We start from the raw sequence: 21171 nt of genomic DNA, 5'->3' as shown, positions 1-21171 counted from the left end.
GGGAAATATGAATAGGTGTACAGTGGTCCCTCAACATACGATGGTAATCCGTTCCAAACGGACCATTGTTTGTTGATACCATCGCATGTTTAGGGATCCGTGCAATATAAAGTATAGGACAGTGGTCTACAACCTGCAGACCACCAGATGTTGCAAAACTACAACACCCAGCATGCCCTTACAGCCGTCGGCTGTCCGGGCATGCTTGGTGTTGTAGTTTTGCAACATCTGGAGGTCCGCAGGTTGTAGACCACTGTTGGAGGAAGTTGTACTCACCTGTCCCCGCCGCTCCGGACCGTCACCGCTGCCCGGGATGTCGCCGTCCATTGCTGTCGCTGCGACCCCGAGGTGTCCCCGACGCTCCGGCAAGTCCTCTGCTTCCCCGGCATCCGCACTCTCCATCGCCGCCATCATGTCGCTACGCACGCCGCTCCTATTGGATGACGGGACGGCGTGCGCAGCGACGTGATGACGTCGATGGAGAGCGCCGACGATGCAGGGGATCCCGAAAAGGACGCGCCAGAGCCCCGAGGACAGGTAAGAGACATCACAGGAGCTCACTGGACACCGTAAACAGCTATCCGGCGGCAGCTGAAGCAGTTAGCGCTGCCGGATAGCCGTTTATGCGATGGCTCCGACATAAAAAAGCATCGTATGTTGATGCTGCCTTCAACATGCGATGGCCTCTGAGAGGCCATCGCATGTTGAAATTATCGTATGTCCGGGCCATTGTAGGTCGAGGTGTCACTGTATATATACGGCAGTGCAGGTAACCATCGAAGAGTGGCCGGCTGCATCTATACATTATACAGGAGGATCACAGCGGGTGTCAGGAGTGACATCCGCTGTGATCTTTCCTTAACTGCAGGTACTACAGCTCCCAACATGGAACAGAGTGTGCTTCATGATGGGAGTAGTAGTACCTGCAGTTAAGGAAAGATCACATTGGGTATCACTCCTGACATCCGCTGTGATCGTCCTATCTATTGCAGAGATGTGAAGTGGCTCTATACAGCACTCTATACAGCACTCGCATCTCTGTGATTGGCTGCAACCGTCCGGCCAATCCCCACTCTGGGCGGAAAATATGAATGAGTGATGTTCTATTCACATTACTGGCCGGAGTATAGTGCAGAGATGTAAGCGCTGTATAGAGCCGCTCCGCATCTCTGCTATATTATGGATGATCGCATCGGGCGATAGGTCTATTAGTACAGGTACTACTACTCCCATCATGGAACAGTGTGTTGCATGCTGGGAGAAGTAGTACTACCTAAAAAAAAAAGTCAAAAAAGAGAGAAATTATTTATTTGTTGGAAAAAAAATATATTTAACTTTATATTGTTTTTATATCACTACTGCATTCATTTTCTTGCGTTTCTTTCAAACCAAAAACGCAGGACAAAAAAACAAGTAGAAACTTAGCCTTATAGCTTTATTAGGATATTCCACTAATTACTGTGTTTTCATAGGTCAGGCATAGTGAAGGGAAAAAAAAGTGTCACTATTCTATGTATTTGATGTACCATTTGTTCCATCTTACTGCATGTACCCAAAATCTCACCTCTTCTTAGAACCTTCTAACATTGGTAAACATATTTCACAATCGAGCTGCTCTACAGTTCATCCAGACAGATGGTTTTCATATTCAAGCTGATTTTCAGCTTTCCCTGAGGGACCCCTTACTTTGAGGTTGTTCAGCATGGTTTTCCCTGTACTAAAACACAACAGGCAGAAGATGGAAACCTTTGAGATTGGACCCCTTAGGTGCATTTGTGTGGGCTGGATGTCCTTCATGGTGCTGCATTACTTTAAAATAATGTTCCTTGAAATGAAACCAACCAGGAAAAACTAATACGTTATAAAGGGCCCAAATTGTTGGTTTATGACCTCTATTTTTGATTCTCTGAGCCATTCACTGCCCCATCAGACCATGCATTAGGCATGACACAGTACTTGTGTTTTTGAGAGTCTTTTCCTTTTTTAAAAGTATAGATGTTGTATAATGACGTGGTGTGCTCAGGAAGGTAATCTAAAAATAAGTTAATATAAATTATATAACAAACTTGAGTTTAAATAAATTATTTATACTTTTAAAAGGTTCTGAAATGGGTGTAATAATTGTGCAGCTACTGAGATAATGGTGCTGACTGTTGAATGAGGAGCTCTACCTTAAATGCGCACTGTTAGATTCAAAAATTTTATATTAACATTAACCTTTCTAATATACTTCATATGAAAATGTTATTTCCTTTTTTTTTATTTTTTTATTTAATATCTTATAAAATCATGGCTTTGTCCAAGCTAAAGCAGAGGCCTGGATAGTACTCCTCTGTGCTCACTCCTGTCCTATCAGCAGCAGAGAGCACAGAGGAGTGCTAGCCCACCCTCATTTACTGGACTTTGTCCACGCCTGTGCTTGAGCTTGGATAACACCATGATTTTTATAAGCCATTATTTCTATAAAAAGGTAATATAAAGTTTTTATATATTGTACATCTTACAGTAATCTTTCTAATACACACTTTATAAAAACATTTTATCTGACAGTGCCCCTTTAAAGGAGGGATAGTGTCATTAGAAACATATCATTAAAATCCAGTATTTATGTTAAAGAAGAACTCTGGTGAAAATTAACTTATCCCCTATCCACAGGATAGGGGATAAGTAGCTGATCATTGGGACTCCCCAAGCTGATCATTGGAACCCCCCGTGATCAGCAACTTATCTCAGTAGCATCTTCAATTCATCTGAAAGGGACAGGTCCTATATTCTGTCGTCAATGTCCATGGATACTTCTGTTTGGAGTATCCTTAAATACTGTTAAAACAGCTCAGGCAGGATGGCAGCCCCCAAAATAATGTACAAAAAATAAATAAATTATCAGAAAATAGAAATATATTTAAAAAATGTTTTTTGTATCTCGCTCTAATTGGTAAAAAATTATACATGATACATTTCTCTAATTCTAATGGCATTTTTTTTTTTAAATCTATTTTAGATTACTTTTCCTCTTTCTCCAAGCAAAACACAACCGCAACAGCTACAGCTATTGCTCTTCTCAGGGATGTGAAAGGGTTGTGATCAATGCCACGTTTCGATCCAAAGCAACCAGCAACTGCATGACCAAAGCATACCCCTTATATGGCAAAGCACCTTCAGCAACAAAGCCAATGCCACTTAAATCAACTAAGAGTTGCACAGACTGTGGAGCATCACAGGTACTGATGAAGTTTATTATGTGAACCACACCTGGGAAGTTGGTAAAAGAAAAGTTGCAGCCAAAAGATAAATAAATATATATATATATATATATATATATATATATATATAATATATATATATATATATATATATATATATAAAATGATATTTCCTTATACTCGTAAAGTAAGTGATAATGTATGTATCCTTAAGATGGTCACTTAGTAGTATTCCAGCTGCTAAGGACAGGTTTACACACATTACAAGGGTACGTCAGAGGTAGGAGTCAGAAAAGTATGCTGATGTGTATTGCAGTGTCGTGACAGCAGGCCTATTGAGTTTACAAGCTGATTGTGGGGGTCTGACTGCTGGAAGAAAAACCAAAGTAAAACTTACCTAAATAAATGGAGCGCATCACACTTGGATCTCTGCAAAGTTGGGATCCCCATAGAGAATGACTAGAATGCTAGCTGTGCAGTCACACCCCATCCAGTCAGCTTGTTATCCTCTATCCTGTAGTGGGGCATAACATTTGAGAGTTGGAAATGCCCCTTTAATGGACCAAATGTTGTCAACTAGTGACTACATACGGTCCATTTCCCCAACATATGTTTAAATTTTGCAGGATTCAGATGCATGGTCTACTAATCCCTTTTCTTTTGCTTTGTATGGAATCCAGGAGGAAAAAATACTAAAAAATTTGATACCTCCTGTAGGGAATCTAGCATTTGAAGGTACAATAGTGTCCCATGCATGCCCTATTGCGGCTTTGTACAACATGGAGTTGGAATAGAGCCATGTGCATGTAACCAGGATTGTCTTTGCAAGTAGGCACTTACGAACCTGTGCCCATGGCAGCAGGGTTGAGGGGGCGGGGGGTGGCACGTCAGTGAATAGATAATAATAATAAGCACTTTTGATGTTGCTGCTGACCACTTTTGGTGAATCCATTATATGAGATTTCATCACATTCTATGTATAGGGGTGAGAGCCACAGTGAAACTGCAACTTATTCTGCATGAGGTTTCTGCTGTATATATGGACACGTCTGCATGAAAAAATTCCAATGCTTGTGATATCACCCTCATGGGGTGTATGCAGTCAAAACGCCTAAGGGACCCGGAGCTTTAAATACACCCTGTGTGTAACTGAAAGATCCACCAACAAAAGAGATCATTGGCTTAACAGAATGAATATGACAAATACAAAGAGGCCCTCAGCTATAACGGACAGCAATGTCTGACTGTTCTGATACTTGTGAATGGGGTGTATTCTTTTCTAGCTGAAGGATAAATAGATTCACCAGTCACATAGTTCACCCCACGTTTGGGTTTTATGAGCCAAGTTTCTCAGTAAAGCTTGACCAATAACCAACTTTAAAACTCATAAAAACTTTCTGCTGTGCCCTTTCAATTTACAAGGATGACCTCCAGATGTTTATTTAAAATATGCTAGTCTTGGAAAGCTAGAATAGAAAACTGTAACTATATTTGTAAAGAAGAATTTTGGCATATGAACATTTAAGATTGAAATATTCTAGCAAAATAACCAACTCTGAGCAGGTCCTGTACTCTCTAAGAGACCAGAAGAAACATGTTAAGTTTTTATACATATTTATCAGTCATCCAGTCCTTCCGTAAAGCCGCTGGTTATGTAACTGGCGTTCTCTTCAACACACGCATTGTATTGAAGTGTTTGTCGTTTTGGCAAGTCTAAGCTTCAGCCACACACCACACATGAATGGCAAAGCTGAAGACTTCCAGCCTTGTCTGAGTGAATATTCAATGAATTGCAGAGTGGCCCCAGTGATCCTGGAGTGTCGGTACTGCACACCAACTGTTCTTAGTCAGGAGCAAATAAAAATCCTCTCTTGAATTTCCCCTCAATATGTTTTGGCTGTTAAATACACGGAGATATCAACCTAGTCTCTCAGTTGTTTTGGTTGCAAGGTGCAATATCTTATTGCATCTCACATTATATAAAGTCTTAAATCAAATAATAGTCAGTTGAGGCTACTCTGAGAAACATGAGCTCACCAAAGTAGCTTTGTCTGATTCATTTACAGAATGTCCTTATGTGTCCAATGTCGGCTTATGATGCAGCCTGACTGTAATGGTCTGAACAGTCTACTTTGGTTGCTAGTGAAACATACAGAAGTCAACATTGATGCCAAAAATTTTGTAAACTTAAATGTGTATTTAACTGTATTAAAAAATAATTTTTTTACAAATTTTGTAAATGTATAAATTTGTAAATCCAGATCCTGATGGAGGAAAAAATGGATAAAACTTAGTTTAATAAACCATATTTAATATGGTTTATTGAATGTTAAGTTTTATCCATTTTTTTTCTCCATCTGGAGCTGGATTTACAAATTTCTCCATTTTCTGTGACTACGAGGAGAGGCGGCTCCTTTGTTCAGTTCTTCCGAACCCCATGCCGTGGTGTTCTACTATATGAGAAAATTGTGGTGAGCTGATCTATTTTTCTCCTACCTGTACTTATTGTAAATGTATGCTCTGCTTGTAGGTTGTCTTCACCAGTGATCCTCATAATATCTACCTCCCCTTGGAAATTCAATCCCTTAGTAAAGAGGAAATCCAACAAGGAGCGACTGAATCTTTTATTTTGGTAAGAATTCAGACTAGTTATGGAAATAACCTCTCTGAAGTAGAATAGTGAGATTATTCAAAGCATATTTTTTATGACATAGAATGTTTCATTTAAAGGGGTACTCCCGTGGAAATTATTTTTTTTTTTTTTAAATCACCTGGTGCCAAAAAGTTAAACAGATTTGTAAATCACTTCTATTAAAAAATCTTAATCATTCCAGTACTTTCGGGGCTGTATACTAAAGAGAAATCCAAAAAAGAAATGCATTTCCTCTGATGTCATGACCACAGTGCTCTTTGCTGTCCATTTTAGGAACTGTGCAGAACAGCATATGTTTTCTATGGGGATTTTCTCCAGCTCTGAACAGTTCCTAAAATGGACAGCAGAGGTCAGCAGAGAGCACTGTGGTCATGACATCAGAGGAAATGCATTTCTTTTTTGGATTTCTCTTTATTATACAGTCCCGAAAGTATTGGAAGGATTAAGATTTTTTTAATGGAAGTGATTTACAAATCTAGCAAAAAGGAGAATGTGTCCGGCACTGCTTCGGCTGACCAACTGGATATGGTGGGCCAGGATATGAGATTCAGGAAAACAGTCTTTTGAGAAGGTAGGGGTGCTCTGACTGATATGTGAAAGTGCAATGTAGGAGAGATATGGAAAATCAATCGGCACTCACCGGTCTTCTTCAGCAATAAGTTTCTTTAAAGGGTACCTCTCATCAAAAAAACTTTTGATATATTATAGGTTAATGTATGCAGAATAACTTTCCAATAGCATGTTATTAAAAATATGCTTCTTTCTATTAAATTTTCCACTTTGAAAAAATGACCACTAGGGGTCTCCCTACCAGTCCTTTTTATAGATTTCAGACTCATGCAGGAGTTCTAAATCTCAGACTGCAGCTGGGACACAGACAAACTCCCTGACAGGGAGCAGTGCTGAGTTTGTCTGTGTCCTAGCTGCAGTCTGAGATTTAGGACTCCTGCATGAGTCTGAAATCTATAAAAAAAGGGACTGGAAGGGAGACCCCTAGTGGTCATTTTTTCAAAGTGGAAAATTAAATAGAAAGAAGCATATTTTTTTTATAACATGCTATTGGAAAGTTATTCTGCATACATTAATCTATAATATATCAAAAAAAAATTTGATGAAAGGTACCCTTTAATGCAAAATACTCACATACATAAAGGCAATTGGGGAGAGGGATCGACAGGGGGGGTATTAACCTCCCTGGCGGTATGATTCTGTCTGGAAATTTGTACCAAAAGCGGTAAAATTTTTGTAACTGAATTTCACATCTCCCTCCGCCCATTTCACATCTCCCCCGTCACATTCCCCTCTCCCTTGTCACATCCCCCGTCACATTCTCCCCCCTCCTTGTCACATTCTCCCCCCTCCTTGTCACATTCTCCCCCCTCCTTGTCACATTCCCCCCCTTGTCACATCCCCCCTTCATGTCACATTTCCCCCCCCCCCCCCTGTCACATTCCCCCCTTTGTCACATTCATCCCCCCCTTCTCACCTTGTCTTGTCCTGCAGCAAATACACTAGGTTTGCCGGCAGATTTCAAACCTATTGTATTTGCTGCAGAACAAGTCCTTTCCCCTTCAGCCAATCACAGGCTTTACACCACTGCGGCCTGTGATTGGCTGAAAAGTGAAAGGTCCTAGAAGATGAATAGTGAAGAGAGGACACCCCGGACCGCACGGAGGGGAACGGCATCTGCAGGGACCGGGATTAGGTAAGCAAAAGGTTTTTTTTATTTTACTACTTCTTCCTTTTACACTTAGCTCAGTGTTTTTCTACCAGGGGGCCTCCAGCTGTTGTGAAACTACTACTCCCAGCATGCCCGGACAGCCTTTGGCTGTTCGGGCATGCTGAGAGTTGTAGTTTTGCAACAGCTGGAGGCCCCCTGGTAGGGAAACACTGACTTTTAGTATTTTTCTTTACCTGCTCTGGCCGGCCCCAGCAACGGGAGCCGACCAGAGCAGATAATCGCATGTTTTCCCGGGGGCCACATCGCTATATCGCATTGCTTTTGCGATATATCGTGCAGCCCGGCCGGGAACTCAGCAATTCTACCCCGAGCGTGACTCGGGGTTACCGATCCTAGCAGGGAAAATTAACCCCGAGTCACGCTCGGGATTACCGCTCAGGAGGTTAACCTTCGGCGACAGAATCTGTTTCACTCGTTAGACGAGCTTCATCTGGCCATGACAGTCTGGAAGGTAGGCTGGTTCTTATACAGGTGATCGGCCAGTCTTGATAGCTCAGGACAGAATCCCTGTTCTGACGTACCCGGTGAGAAAAATTCTGTTACTTGCCATTGGCTGTAAGTCGCCATTGAAGGTCTACGTCAGTAGAACTTAGCATTCACATTTAAAATACAAAAACTATAATATAAGTATATACAAAACAAAACACATGTATTTTAAAAACAAGGTGCATAATCAACCTTATCATTCAGGCAAAGAGGACCTGCTGCCGTATGGATAATCCAGTATGTCTCTCTTTGGAGCAAGTATCAATCTAAGTTTATTCCAGGTTTATACTTAACCTTCTCAATGCCGGCAAATCTAAGATGGTCTGTTTTACCCCCGTGGGCTTCAGCTACATGGGCGATAAGACGAGGAGCTCCTTTCATAGTCCGAAATGAGTACCAATGTTTTCTAATCCTAACATTAAGTTGTCTTCTCGTCTTACCAATGTAGTAAAACCCACAGGGGCAAAAGACCACATAAACATCATACTTTGTTCTGCACGTATTTAAATCTGACACTGTATGGGTAACAGAACCCATTCTCATGGTTTTAAGTTCTGCGTTATACCTGCAAAAATTACAGGATTTACATGCATAATTCCCTTCCGGGGTTAGAGAAGTCAACCAGGTGAGTTCTCTTTTATCCATAATAGTGTCGTTTCTTTAGAGAGTCACCTAATGTTCTGTTCTTCCTAAACGAAATAAGGGGTTTCCTATTTGCCCCAACTTTTAAATCTAAATCACTCTCTATTATGTGCCAATTTCTTCTAATGGCACATTCTAAAACTTGATTGATAGGAGAATTTTGAAAAGTAAAAGTAAAAAGTTTCTGTTCAGGATTAAATTTCTTACTAGCTTTTATTTTTTCAACGGATGTTCTCTTTTCATTTTCTTGGCCCGGGTCCTTCCTTCCTTAATCAATTGCAGTAGATGCTGTCTCTCTTGTAACCTCATCTGGAGCTCATCTGCCTGTATGTTATACATGGTGTCCAACATGTTGTTCCGTCTTAAACGGACGAATTGTCCGTAAGGGATCCCCTTCGTCACTGAGCTCGGATGCGAGCTGTAAAAGTGAAGAAGGGTATTCCTGGACAACTCTTTTTTTCTATACCCTTCACTAATGATTCTGTCATGTTTGACTTTTAATCTCATGTCAAGAAATTCTATCGACGACCCTCCAAATTGGATGTGAAGGACAGATTCATTGAGTTCGCCACGTTAAGGTAGGCAACAAACTCATGAAACTGCTCCTCAGTCCCTGCCCAAGCTAACAAGACATCATCTACGTATCGAGAATAGAATTTGATACTACCGATATATGGGTTAGTGGAGGAGTAGATGTATCTACTCTCGAATTCAGCCAGAAAAAGATTGGCATAGGTACAGGACACCGGGGTCCCGGTGTCCTGCCTGTACCACTGATCTCCAAACTTGAAAGTACTGTTAGACAGAGCAAAGGCCAAGGCCTCGGTGACAAAATTAACAAATTTGTGTGGCTTGTCAGATCTCTTGGGGCTCTCCCTTACGGCCTGTACACCCGTATCGAGCGGGATACGGGTGTACAGGCTGACTACATCGACTGAGCATAGATGCCAATTCGACTCCCACCTCAATCCTTCCATCATTTACAGTAAATGCAGGGTGTCTTTAATATAGGCTGGAATACTGGTTAACATTGGACTGAGCAACCACTCCAAATAATGGGATAAGTGCTCAGTGACAGATCCCACCCCCGAGAAGATAGGTCGGGGTGACAGGTCCACTTACACGCCCATAAAAACAGACCCCACTAGCAAGATTCTTTCTAATCTTACGTCTTTTTTTACACAATGCAGTAGAGAGAGAAGTACTTTCCAAGAAAAACGACAAGCGGCTCATCCCAGAAATACCCTGACCTGCCACCTGGTACCACTTGCCCAAGGTCCACAAAGGGCAGGTTCCACCCCCGGGACAACCTATCGTCTCGGGGGTGGGATCTGTCACTGAGCACTTATCCCATTATTTGGAGTGGTTGCTCAGTCCAATGTTAACCAGTATTCCAGCCTATATTAAAGATCCTCCATTTATTGCGAATGATGGAAGGATTGAGGTGGGAGTCGAATTGGCATCTATGCTCAGTCGATGTAGTCAGCCTGTACACCCGTATCCCGCTCGATACGGGTGTACAGGCCGTAAGGGAGAGCCTCAAGAGATCTGACACGCCACACGAATTTGTTAATTTTGTCACCGAGGCCTTGGCCTTTGTTCTGTCTAACAGTACTTTCAAGTTTGGAGATCAGTGGTACAGGCAGGACCCCAGTGTCCTGTACCTATGCCAATCTTTTTCTGGCTGAATTCGAGAGTAGATAAATCTACTCCTCCACTAACCCATATATCAGTAGTATCAAATTCTATTCTCGATACATAGATGATGTCTTGTTAGCTTGGGCAGGGACTGAGGAGCAGTTTCATGAGTTTGTTGCCTACCTTAACGAGGCGAACTCAATGAATCGGTGCTTCACATCCCATTTTAGAGGGTCGTCGATAGAATTTCTTGACGTGAGATTAAAAGTCGAACATGACAGAATCATTAGTGAAGGGTATAGAAAAGAGTTGTCCAGGAATACCCTTCTTCACTTTTACAGCTCGCATCCGAGCTCAGTGAAGGGGATCCCTTACAGCCAATTCGTCCGTTTAAGACGGAACAACACGTTGGACACCATGTATAACATACAGGCAGATGAGCTCCAGATGAGATTACAAGAGAGACAGTATCCACTGCAATTGATTAAGGAAGGAAGGACCCGGGCCAAGAAAATGAAAAGAGAACATCCGTTGAAAAATAAAAGCTAGTAAGAAATTTAAACCTGAACAGAAACTTTTTACTTTTACTTTTCAAAATTCTCCTATCAATCAAATTTTAGAATGTGCCATTAGAAGAAATTGGCACATAATAGAGAGTGATTTAGATTTAAAAGTTGTGGCAAATAGGAAACCCCTTATTTTGTTTAGGAAGAACAGAACATTAGGTGACTCTCTAAAGAAACGTGACACTATTATGGATAAAAGAGAACTCACCTGGTTGACTTCTCTAACCCGAAAGGGAATTATGCATGTAAATCCTGTAATTTTTGCAGGTATAATGCAGAACTTAAAACCATGAGAATGGGTTGTGTTACCCATACAGTGTCAGATTTAATTACGTGCAGAACTAAGTATGTTGTTTATGTGGTCTTTTCCCCCTGTGGGTGTTACTACATTAGTAAGACGATAAAACAACTTAATGCTAGGATTAGAGAACATTGGTACTCATTTCGGACTATGAAAGGAGCTCCTCGTCTTATCGCCCATGTAGCTGAAGCCCACGGGGGTAAATCAGACCATCTTAGATTTGCCGGCATTGAGAAGGTTAAGTATAAACCTGGAATAAACTTAGATTGATACTTGCTCCAAAGAGAGACATACTGGATTATCCATACGGCAGCAGGTCCTCTTGGCCTGAATGATGAGGTTGATTATGCACCTTGTTTTTAAAATACATGTGTTTTGTTTTGTATATACTCAGCATTCACATTTAAAATACAAAAACTATAATCTAAGTTCTACTGACGTAGACCTACAATAGCGACTTACAGCTAATGATGAGTAACAGAATTTTTCTCACCGGGTACGTCAGAACAGGGATTCTGTCCTGAGCTATCAAGACTGGCCGATCACCTGTATAAGAACCAGCCTACCTTCCAGACTGTCATGGCCAGATGAAGCTCGTCTAACGAGTGAAACAGATTCTGTCCCCGGAGGTTAATACCCCCCCTGTCGACCCCTCTCCCCAATTGCCTTTATGTACCGTATATACTCGAGTATAAGCCGAGTTTTTCAGCACGATTTTTCGTGCTGAAAACACCCCCCCTCGGCTTATACTCGAGTGAACTCTCCACCCGCAGTGGTCTTCAACCTGCGGACCTCCAGAGGTTTCAAAACTACAACTCCCAGCAAGCCCGGGCAGCCATCGGCTGTCCGGGCTTGCTGGGAGTTGTAGTTTTGAAACCTCCGGAGGTCCGCAGGTTGAAGACCACTGTGGCCTTCGACATCATCCAGCCCCCTCTCACCCCCTTTAGTTCTGTACAGTACTCACCTCCGCTCGGCGCTGGTCCGGTGCTGCAGGACTGTTCGGAGAGGAGGTGGTCCGGTGGGATAGTGGTTCCGGGCTGCTATCTTCACCGGGGAAGCCTCTTCTAAGCGCTTCGGGCCCGGCCCCAGAATAGTCACGTTGCCTTGACAACGACGCAGAGGTACGTTCATTACCAACGTACTTCTGCGTCATTGTCAAGGCAACACCTCTATTCTGGGCCCGAAGCGCGGAGAAGAGGCGCCCCCGGTGAAGATAGCAGCCCGGAACCACTATCCCACCGGACCACCTCCTCTCCGGACAGTCCTGCAGCACCGGACCAGCGCCTAGCGGAGGTGAGTACTGTACAGAACTAAAGGGGGGTGAGAGGGGGCTGGATGATGTCGAAGGCCGCAGTGGTCTTCAACCTGCGGACCTCCGGAGGTTTCAAAACTACAACTCCCAGCAAGCCCGGACAGCCGATGGCTGCCCGGGCTTGCTGGGAGTTGTAGTTTTCAAACCTCTGGAGGTCCGCAGGTTGAAGACCACTGAGGGCGGATGATGACAAGAGGATGACGAAGGGGGGTGGGGGGGATGATGAAGGGGGGGGGGGTGTGGGATGATTACAAGGGGATGATGAAGGGGGGTGGGGATGGTGACAAGGGGATGATGAAGGGGGGGGGGGTGTGGGATGATGACAAGGGGATGATGAAGGGGGGTGGGGATGATGACAAGGGGATGATGAAGGGGGGATGTGTGGGATGATGACAAGGGGATGATGACAGGTGATGATGATGAGGGTCTGGATGATGACAGGCGGTGATGATGATGAGGATGTTAATGACGGGTCTGGATGATGACAAGGGGGGATGATGTATTTCCCACCCTAGGCTTATACTCGAGTCAATAACTTTTCCTGGGATTTTGGGTTGAAATTAGGGGTCTCGGCTTATACTCGGGTCGGCTTATACTCGAGTATATACGGTATGTGAGTATTTTGCATTAAAGAAACCTTTTGCTGAAGAAGACCGGTGAGGGCCGATTGATTTTTCCATATCTCTCCTACATTAATTTACAAATCTGTTTAACTTTCTAGCACCAGTTGATTTAAAAAAAAAAAGTTTTCCACAGGAGTATCCATTTAAGACATGCCTAGATATTGATTTTAAAAACCTATCCAGTGTTTTAAAACATCCACAGGATAGGGGATGTGTCTAATCGCAGGGGATCCGACTTCTGGGATCTCCAGAATGGGTCCAGAATCTCATGCAGGGAGGGAGGTCGACATACCATCTCTAAATTTCAGTGCAATGAAAGGAATAAATCCAGCGCTTCCAGTGATGTGGAATAAAATCATGACTTCTATTAAAAATAGTAACAAATGTGTACCATTGCAGCGTAGCTCAGCCGGACTCGTTTCGTGGTGTCCCACTTTATCACTTTTGATAAAAGTGAGACACCACGAAACACGTCAGGCTGAGCTATGCTGCATTGATACACGTTTGTTACTATTTTTAATAGAAGGTAGTAAAGTTGTGATTTTATTCCACATCACCGGGAACGCTGGATTCGTTCCTTTCATTGCACTTCTGTTTCCACTGCACTGTGGTTAGCTGAATTATCGATTATCTGATCTGTAACTTTCAAGTGACACTAAATCTCTTGATCCTAGCTTGGAAGAAAGACTAGACTAGAAGAGATATGATAGAAACCTTTAAATACCGTATTTATCGGGGTATACCACGCACCGGCCTGTAACACGCACCCTAATTTAACCAAGGATATTTGGGTAAAAAAAGTTTTTTACCCAAATATCCTTGGTAAAATGAGGGTGTGTGCATGTGTATACCCCGATACACTGTTTCTGACCCCGCAGAAGCCCCCAGGAAAGGCAGGGGGAGAGAGGCCGTCACTGCCAGCTTCTCTCCCCCTGCCTTTCCTGGGGTCTAGAGCCCTGCCGCTGCCCCTTTTCTCCCCCTGGCTATCGGTGCCGCTGCCCCTTTTCTCCCCCTGGCTATCGGTGCCGGGGAGAGAGAAGGGGCAGCGGCACCCATTGCCGGCGCCGCTGCCACGTTGCCTCCCCCATCCCCTGTTGTATAATTACCTTTTGCCGGGGTCGGGTCCGCGCTGCTTCTGGCCTCCGGTGTGGCGTCCCCTGCGTCATTGCTATGCGCTGCGAGACGCAATGACAAGTGACGTCACTCGTCATTGCGCCTCGCCGTGCAGCGTATAGCAACGACGCAGGGGACGCCACACCGGAGGCCAGAAGCAGCGCGGACCCGACCCCCGGCAACAGGTAATTATACAACAGGGGAAGGGGGAGGCAACGGGGCAGCGGCGCCGGCAATGGGTGCCGCTGCCCCTTCTCTCCCCCTGGCTATCGGCGCCGCTGCCCCATTGCCGGCACCGATAGCCAGGGGGAGAGAAGGGGCAGCGGCACCGATAGCCAGGGGGAGAGAAGCGGCGGCAGCAGGGCTCTAGACCCCAGGACAGGCAGGGGCAGAGAAGCTGGCAGCGATGGCAGGTCTCTGCACCTGCAAAAGCCGCTGCAGTTCATTGATTTGAAGTGCCCACTTTAAATCATTGAACTGCAGCGGCTTATCAGCGTATAACACGCAGATACATTTTAGCCTAAAAAATGCGTGTTATACGCCGATAAATACGGTACATAAAGGAAATCAACACGGTAAAGGAGGAGAGCATATTTAAAAGAAGAAAAACTACCACAAGAGGACATAGTTTTAAATTACAGGGGCAAAGGATTAAAAGTAATATCGGGAAGTTATTATTTTACTGAGAGGGTAGTGGATGCATGGAATAGCCTTCCTGCAGAAGTGGTCGCTGCAAATACAGTGAAGGAGTTTAAACATACATGGGATAAGCATAAGGCTATCCTTCATATAAGATAGGGCCAGGGACTATTCATAGTATTCAGATTATTGGGCAAACTAGATGGGCCAAATGGTTCTTATCTCCCGACACCTTCTATGTTTCTATAAATCAGTCTGCTCTGTAACTTCCTGCCTGTACACAGGGCACAATGCTCAGCATGACAGATTCCCTTTAACGGGTTTGTGTCATAATTTCACCCTCTCCTGTGCCTTTTATATGCTTCTTAAGACTATAAAATAAGTAGCATTCTGACAAGGAAAGCTGGTGAAAATGCCACATTTTAGCTTTGCACTGAAAAGCGCATTGTCTGCTGAGCATGGAAAGTAAAATATTAGCTGACCACCTCCTTATTGACTTTAACTTTTTGGCTGTTACTCTGTCCAGGGATTTCTCTATTTTAGGCTCCTCCAGCAGTGAGGAAATTTAAGTTCATTTTAGCTTTAGAAAGATTATAGTGTCTTATAAGAAATGTCGTCATAGGTTTGGACATGAGGAACACAGGCCCCTTTTTCTCACATCCTATTATAGTTGGCAATCTTTTTGTTGCATTCATGTGTTTTTCAGGTTAATGGCACCAAGTATTCCTTTCAACAAGCTGGTTTATTCGTCGTTGTCATTGACGCTTGCACTGGAGCAGTAAAAGAAGACTTGCATGTTAAACAAGAAGATTTTGATGTACTGGAAAACAGAATCCCTCAAAGGTATATATTGGCAGAAATATACATTATTTTTTTTTCCTTGAAACTTGTTTTGTCTTTAGTAGTTTACAAAGAGCACTACATTTCCCAAATTAGGTTACACATGAATATGTCTTACTTTTTTTCTTTCTTATTTTTTTTTATTTTTATTTTTTAACACTCTGAAATGATTCAGGGTAGGGCTCCATAGTGATACAGGATCTCCTGAAAATGAAAACATTACCCTAACTCATAAGCAACCTCAGTGTTTCCTTAAAAGGGACCTGTGGCCGAATCAGAAATACCTGTTTCTATAAGCTGTATGTGCAGATAGGTTAGGGAGAATGATCACATACCCATTTACAGTATGTTGATCAGCCTCCCTCCCCCCGAGGTATTGGGGTGTTTATTTCCATGTGATGGTTTGTGAATCTGTCAGAGGGGAGGTGTGTTTTGTGCTGCAAAAAAATCTATTTTCTGTATGCGTATCTGGACGACCATGTGCACACTGGACAGGTCCAGTGCTGTCCTTCATCTTCTTGGTCTTTACAAGTACATGTTTCAGCTGCTGCCACCCTCCCATTCATTAACACCTACCGACTCTGCATTAACCCCTACCCCATCATACCATTATGATGCAGTTGGCCAGTGCTGTGCAGTCCCCAGGTCAGCCTGGGTTCAGTTCAGTTCCCTGGTCTTTTTCACAGTGCCGTGTGGTGGTGGTCTCTCCTCATCTGCAACCAAATAGTATGAGCAGACCGTCGGATGGAAATAAACACCCCTTCCCCATATCTCAGCAAATGGGGGCTGATTTACATACCATAAACTGGTATGTGATCAGCCCCCACTTTCCTATAAGCACATACTTAGAAACACACTATTTTTGATTCAGCCACAGGTTCTCTTTAAGGTTGGGCTGGGTCATATGACAATTGCAAGAATTCTATCATAAATATACAGAAATATTGATATTGTGCACAGTAATGCTGTGATTATGGCAGGAACAGTTAGCGACCCTACCTAGAAAATAAACCTAAATCTGTAGTAATTCTACTAGTTTACTGATACAATACAGCTAACAACTGGATTATTTAAATGGAAAGTGTCTAATTTTGCTACAGGACAGAGGCATAACAGAGGCATAATCTGGAACAGGCCACCATGTCTTCCATGTGCCTTTTTATGGGCAGAGTTGCCTTGGGCTCACCTTAGGCACCAGGGGCCCTGTGCGACAGCTTCTTCTGCACCTCCGTTAGTTATGCCCCTTCTTCAGGGTTTCTTCCCATGTCATGGCTGATTACTGGAGTTCCAGCAGCGAGGTAATCTAAACCAGTCAGCCCTATGTTTAAGTATCTTTATTGTTTTATATACTAGATCAATAGTTGCCATTGCATCACGTGGATACATAGCGGATTATGGCAAAATTGCACAATGGTTATACTCTCTGGGAACAGCTAAACCAGCAATTCTTCAGAATAAAGGTAAGCTGCACATTAAAGTGTTTTTAGTTTTAAACCATAGCTTTTCACAAGGTGCAATTATAAGTAAAGTGCATTGACCTTAGTCATCATGGGCTATAGAGCACACAATGGGGATATGGACTATATAAGGGAGAATTTAAAATAAAGGCAAAATACATCTAATCGCTTTAATAGATGTAAACATATCACTTTTACTAATAGTCCCCATGCAGGACGGTTTTGGACAGCATTCTTTTTACTTTGCTACCAGTTGCTGGTTTGAGCTCATTACTACAGAAAGGCACAAACTTTCACTGTTATTTTTTTTTTGCCCATGTGCTTGGCCTATGTGTCCCAAAATGATTATTTTAATCATTTTCTAGAAATAATTTGCTAAATAGTAATGGATCTACAAGGCATCCAACATCTCCCAGCTTCGAAGACCAACACTATATCAACAAATGATAAAGGGGTAGGTGCCTAAAACGTAACTTTTAATAACACCAGATAAAATTCACCATAAAAATAATTCAGTGCTCTACTGACCACAACCAAACAGGTAAAGCTTAGCCATCTAAAAAAACCCGGTAGAAGACCATAAATTGTATGCATAACACAACTCCACTTCAGATAATTTCCAACGCGTTTCTGCCAATATTGACTGTCCTCCTGAGGGGATACATAGAATGGATTCTATGGTAATTCACTGTAATAACTCAATCCTTCCAGTACTTATCAGATGCTGTACTGGAATCCTAAGATGTGTTTTTTAATAGAAGTAGGTAGTTTACAAATCTGTTTAACTTTCTGGCACCAGTTAATAAAAAAAAAATGTTTTCCAGTGGAGTACCCCTTTAATGGGTTAAAAATTAATGAAATAAATAAAAAGCTGTACTCACCTGTCTGATCCCCTGCTGATTCCCTTCCAAAGGTGCGTGGGTCCCCATGCTCACCAAATCCCTGTTCCCTATCTCAACCCGCAGGAAATGCACACTAAGTCCCTGACAGAGGCAGGTCACTGTTGTGGCCATTGGATTGTGAAAGAGGAGAAGTCAATATATATCAAGGCATGTGCATAGATCAAGTAATGGGTTGGTGTGGTGAGGCTGGGTTCACATTGTTTTGGGCCTCATTTTGAGTCTCATTTTACTCAGTAGCTTTACCAGAACCTAGAGTGGATCCAAAACCATTATAATGGTGCAAATCTTTCCATTGTAGTTTTTCTTAGTTTTACAAACCCAAGAGTGGAAAAACCAAATGAACAAAATGAGGCCTAAAACTTGGCCCAAAATACTGTGTGTGAACCCAGCTATATAATGGATTTGTGCCCTTGGGATTTTCTCTGGTTTCAATGGAGCTCTGCTGCAGCGGAATTTTTGTTTAGAATTCCAATGCGGAATCCAGCAAGGAAATTCCAACATGTGAACATAGCCAAAGGCATCCACAGCATAGTTGCTGACCGTTTTGGATTTAGTTTTCTCCGTTTTCACGGCCCCTTCCATATGTTTTGCAGGCAGGATGACAGGCCTCTTTATTGCTGGACTTGCGCAGTGATAGTAACATAATCCATTAACAGAAAACACTGTGAAACTTATAAGGAAATGGCAGAAACTGTAGTTTGCCTGATTCATCTGATGAGAAATACAATGTGAGAAGGTCTATACTATATGACCATTTAGGGCATTTAGCAGTAGGTGGGGCCTTCAGACCAGGCATCTCCCCTCTATGATGCATTATACTTTAATGCCCTCTTACAGTTTTGTATCAATGAGCATTGTTTGGTGTTTTTGGAATTTGATGGGGGTTTAATTCTAGAAAATATATAGGAATAGAGATGTATAATAGCATCTGTTAAACCACTTCCAACTACTTGTAATCATTCACCAAGTTCAGAAGTGGCGGTGTGGTGGCGAGTAGGTAGATATAGGTGTGGCTTCTTGTTCGGATTTTATAGTTTATTACCATAGAGGCATATACATCTGTATATATAATAATTTATTTCTTACTTTTTTAGGTAGCATTGCCTTCTTTGGATACAAAGGAAAGTTTAAACTATCTTGGACAAAACTATTCATGAGTCCTGCTGGGCAGGGCTTGGGACTACTGGATAGCTATATACCTTTACAGCATGACGCCTATGAATGTCGAAGAGTCGGCTCAAATAAAAGAAAAGATATGGAACTATTGAAAAGAGCTTTAAATACACATTAGATTAATATATGCCTTCCAGGGGCGTGTCAAGCAAAAATGTGAACTAACTTATTTAATTTATGGCAGTTACACTGTTATCCAGCAAAAATCATGTTACTGTGTTCCTTACAGCTGGGGCCTAAAATCAATGCCCTAATGCCAATGCACCTTCTAGTTGTATATAATTCTTTGATTTTTTTTTTTTTTTTTGACTGTTTTGTAAAGATAGGATTTGCAGATGTTATGGTTTTTGGTGGTTTTGTATGTGCTGTAAACTGTATTTTTATACTTTTTTATATTACTGATATTTTATGGTGTATATTTTATGGATCTGACTGGAAGCGTTTTAAGTGTGTATTTCTTTGCACAGTGGTTTACTTGAAAGGTATTTATCATTAAAATCTTTCTACAAGTCACTGATATTGGCATTCACAGATTTTTAGTGGGGATATAGAAATATGGCAAGTGTTGCGTTCAGTTACAGCCCCCTGGTCAGATGAACATTTTATGCCTTTTTTTTTTTTTTTACTTTTACATGTTTACTACAGGGAATACATATGTAAATGAAAATTCACAATCTTTGCAGTGCGGAAAGAAACATTCTGCAGACATTTGGGAAAATTGGAGCAGTTGCCCATAGCAACCAATCACATTGTTTGTCATTTTTTAGAAGCCTTTTAAAAATGAAATAAGTAATCTGGTTGTTATGGACAACTGTACAATGTTACCTCTGTACGGGTCTTTACAGATTTACCGTATTTTTCGCCATATAAGACGCACCTAATTTTAAAGGAGGAAAATCTAGAAAAAAAAAGATTCTGAACCAAATACTGTAGTAAAATATTTTATATCAGTATAGTTCCCCCACAATAGTTGGCAGTATAGTTCCCCCACAATGGTAGGCAGCTCCCCCCCCCCCCCACAATGGTTGGCAGTATAGTTCTCTCACAATAGTTGGCAGTATAGTTCCCCCACAATGGTAGGCAGCTCCCCCCCACAGACATACAGCTTCCAGCCATATACAGTGTACGGCTGGAGGCTGTATGTCTGTGTGCTGCCCCCACAGTGTTCCGGTCACCGCTCCTCTGGTCCGGTGTCACAATCTACTGCTATGGCCTATGGACCATAGCAATAGGTGCGGTGACCAGAACACTGAAGATTACGCGCCGCCGGTCACTCGCCAGGCCCTGACCAGCGCGCGTCTTCCTCCGGTCCTCCTTCGCCTCTATGAGGTCCTGTGCGTACAACCATAGAGAGGCGGAGGATCGCAGGAAGACCGGAGGAGGACGTGCATCGGCCGGGGAATGGTTAGTGACCCGCGGACATCCTTATGTTCCCAAAAGATTTTTCGGGACACAGTGATGTCCAGTATAGGAAAACCTATCCTTATCTGCCCGGCGCGGCTCCTGTGTGCGACTGCAGGCGGGGGCCGGCCAGAGCAGGTAAAAACTAATTCATGTATACTAAAAACCAGGGTGCCTCCAACTGTTGTGAAACTACAACTACCAGCATGCTCGGACAGCCTTTGCCGGTCCGGACATGCTGGGAGTTGTAGTTTCACAACAGCTGGAGGCACCCTGGTTTTTAGTATACAGTTATTAGTAATTAACTTGCCCGGCGCCCGGGAGTGTATGTTCCAGGCGTAGGGCAATAAACTTAGCCGGTGTGAGGTGAAAAATTCACCGGCGGTCATGAGGCTTCTGCAGGCAGGGAGCGGGTAGTCAGCGCTGTACCGCACCACCGCCTCTACAGCCTCTACTTACCGCTGACTTCCCGCTCTCGCCC

At 42.9% G+C, this 21171-nt stretch overlaps 1 protein-coding gene across 1 annotated transcript in view; it reads left to right on the top strand.

Moving 5' to 3' along the window:
* CEMIP2 (cell migration inducing hyaluronidase 2) overlaps positions 1 to 20276 on the top strand; it is a 104569-nt gene extending 84293 nt beyond the window's left edge. The window contains exons 20-24 of the mRNA XM_056523087.1: positions 3002 to 3221; positions 5734 to 5835; positions 15624 to 15760; positions 17111 to 17217; positions 19211 to 20276. Of these exons, the coding sequence (XP_056379062.1) occupies positions 3002 to 3221; positions 5734 to 5835; positions 15624 to 15760; positions 17111 to 17217; positions 19211 to 19407 (763 nt within the window). The 3' untranslated portion in view covers positions 19408 to 20276. The remainder of the gene's footprint in view (positions 1 to 3001; positions 3222 to 5733; positions 5836 to 15623; positions 15761 to 17110; positions 17218 to 19210) is intronic.
* Positions 20277 to 21171: the final 895 nt, after the last annotated feature.

This window comes from Hyla sarda, chromosome 1, assembly GCF_029499605.1.
Source record: "Hyla sarda isolate aHylSar1 chromosome 1, aHylSar1.hap1, whole genome shotgun sequence".
In the NCBI taxonomy this organism is placed as follows: domain Eukaryota; kingdom Metazoa; phylum Chordata; class Amphibia; order Anura; family Hylidae; genus Hyla; species Hyla sarda.
This window is presented reverse-complemented; position numbering and strand designations above follow the sequence as displayed.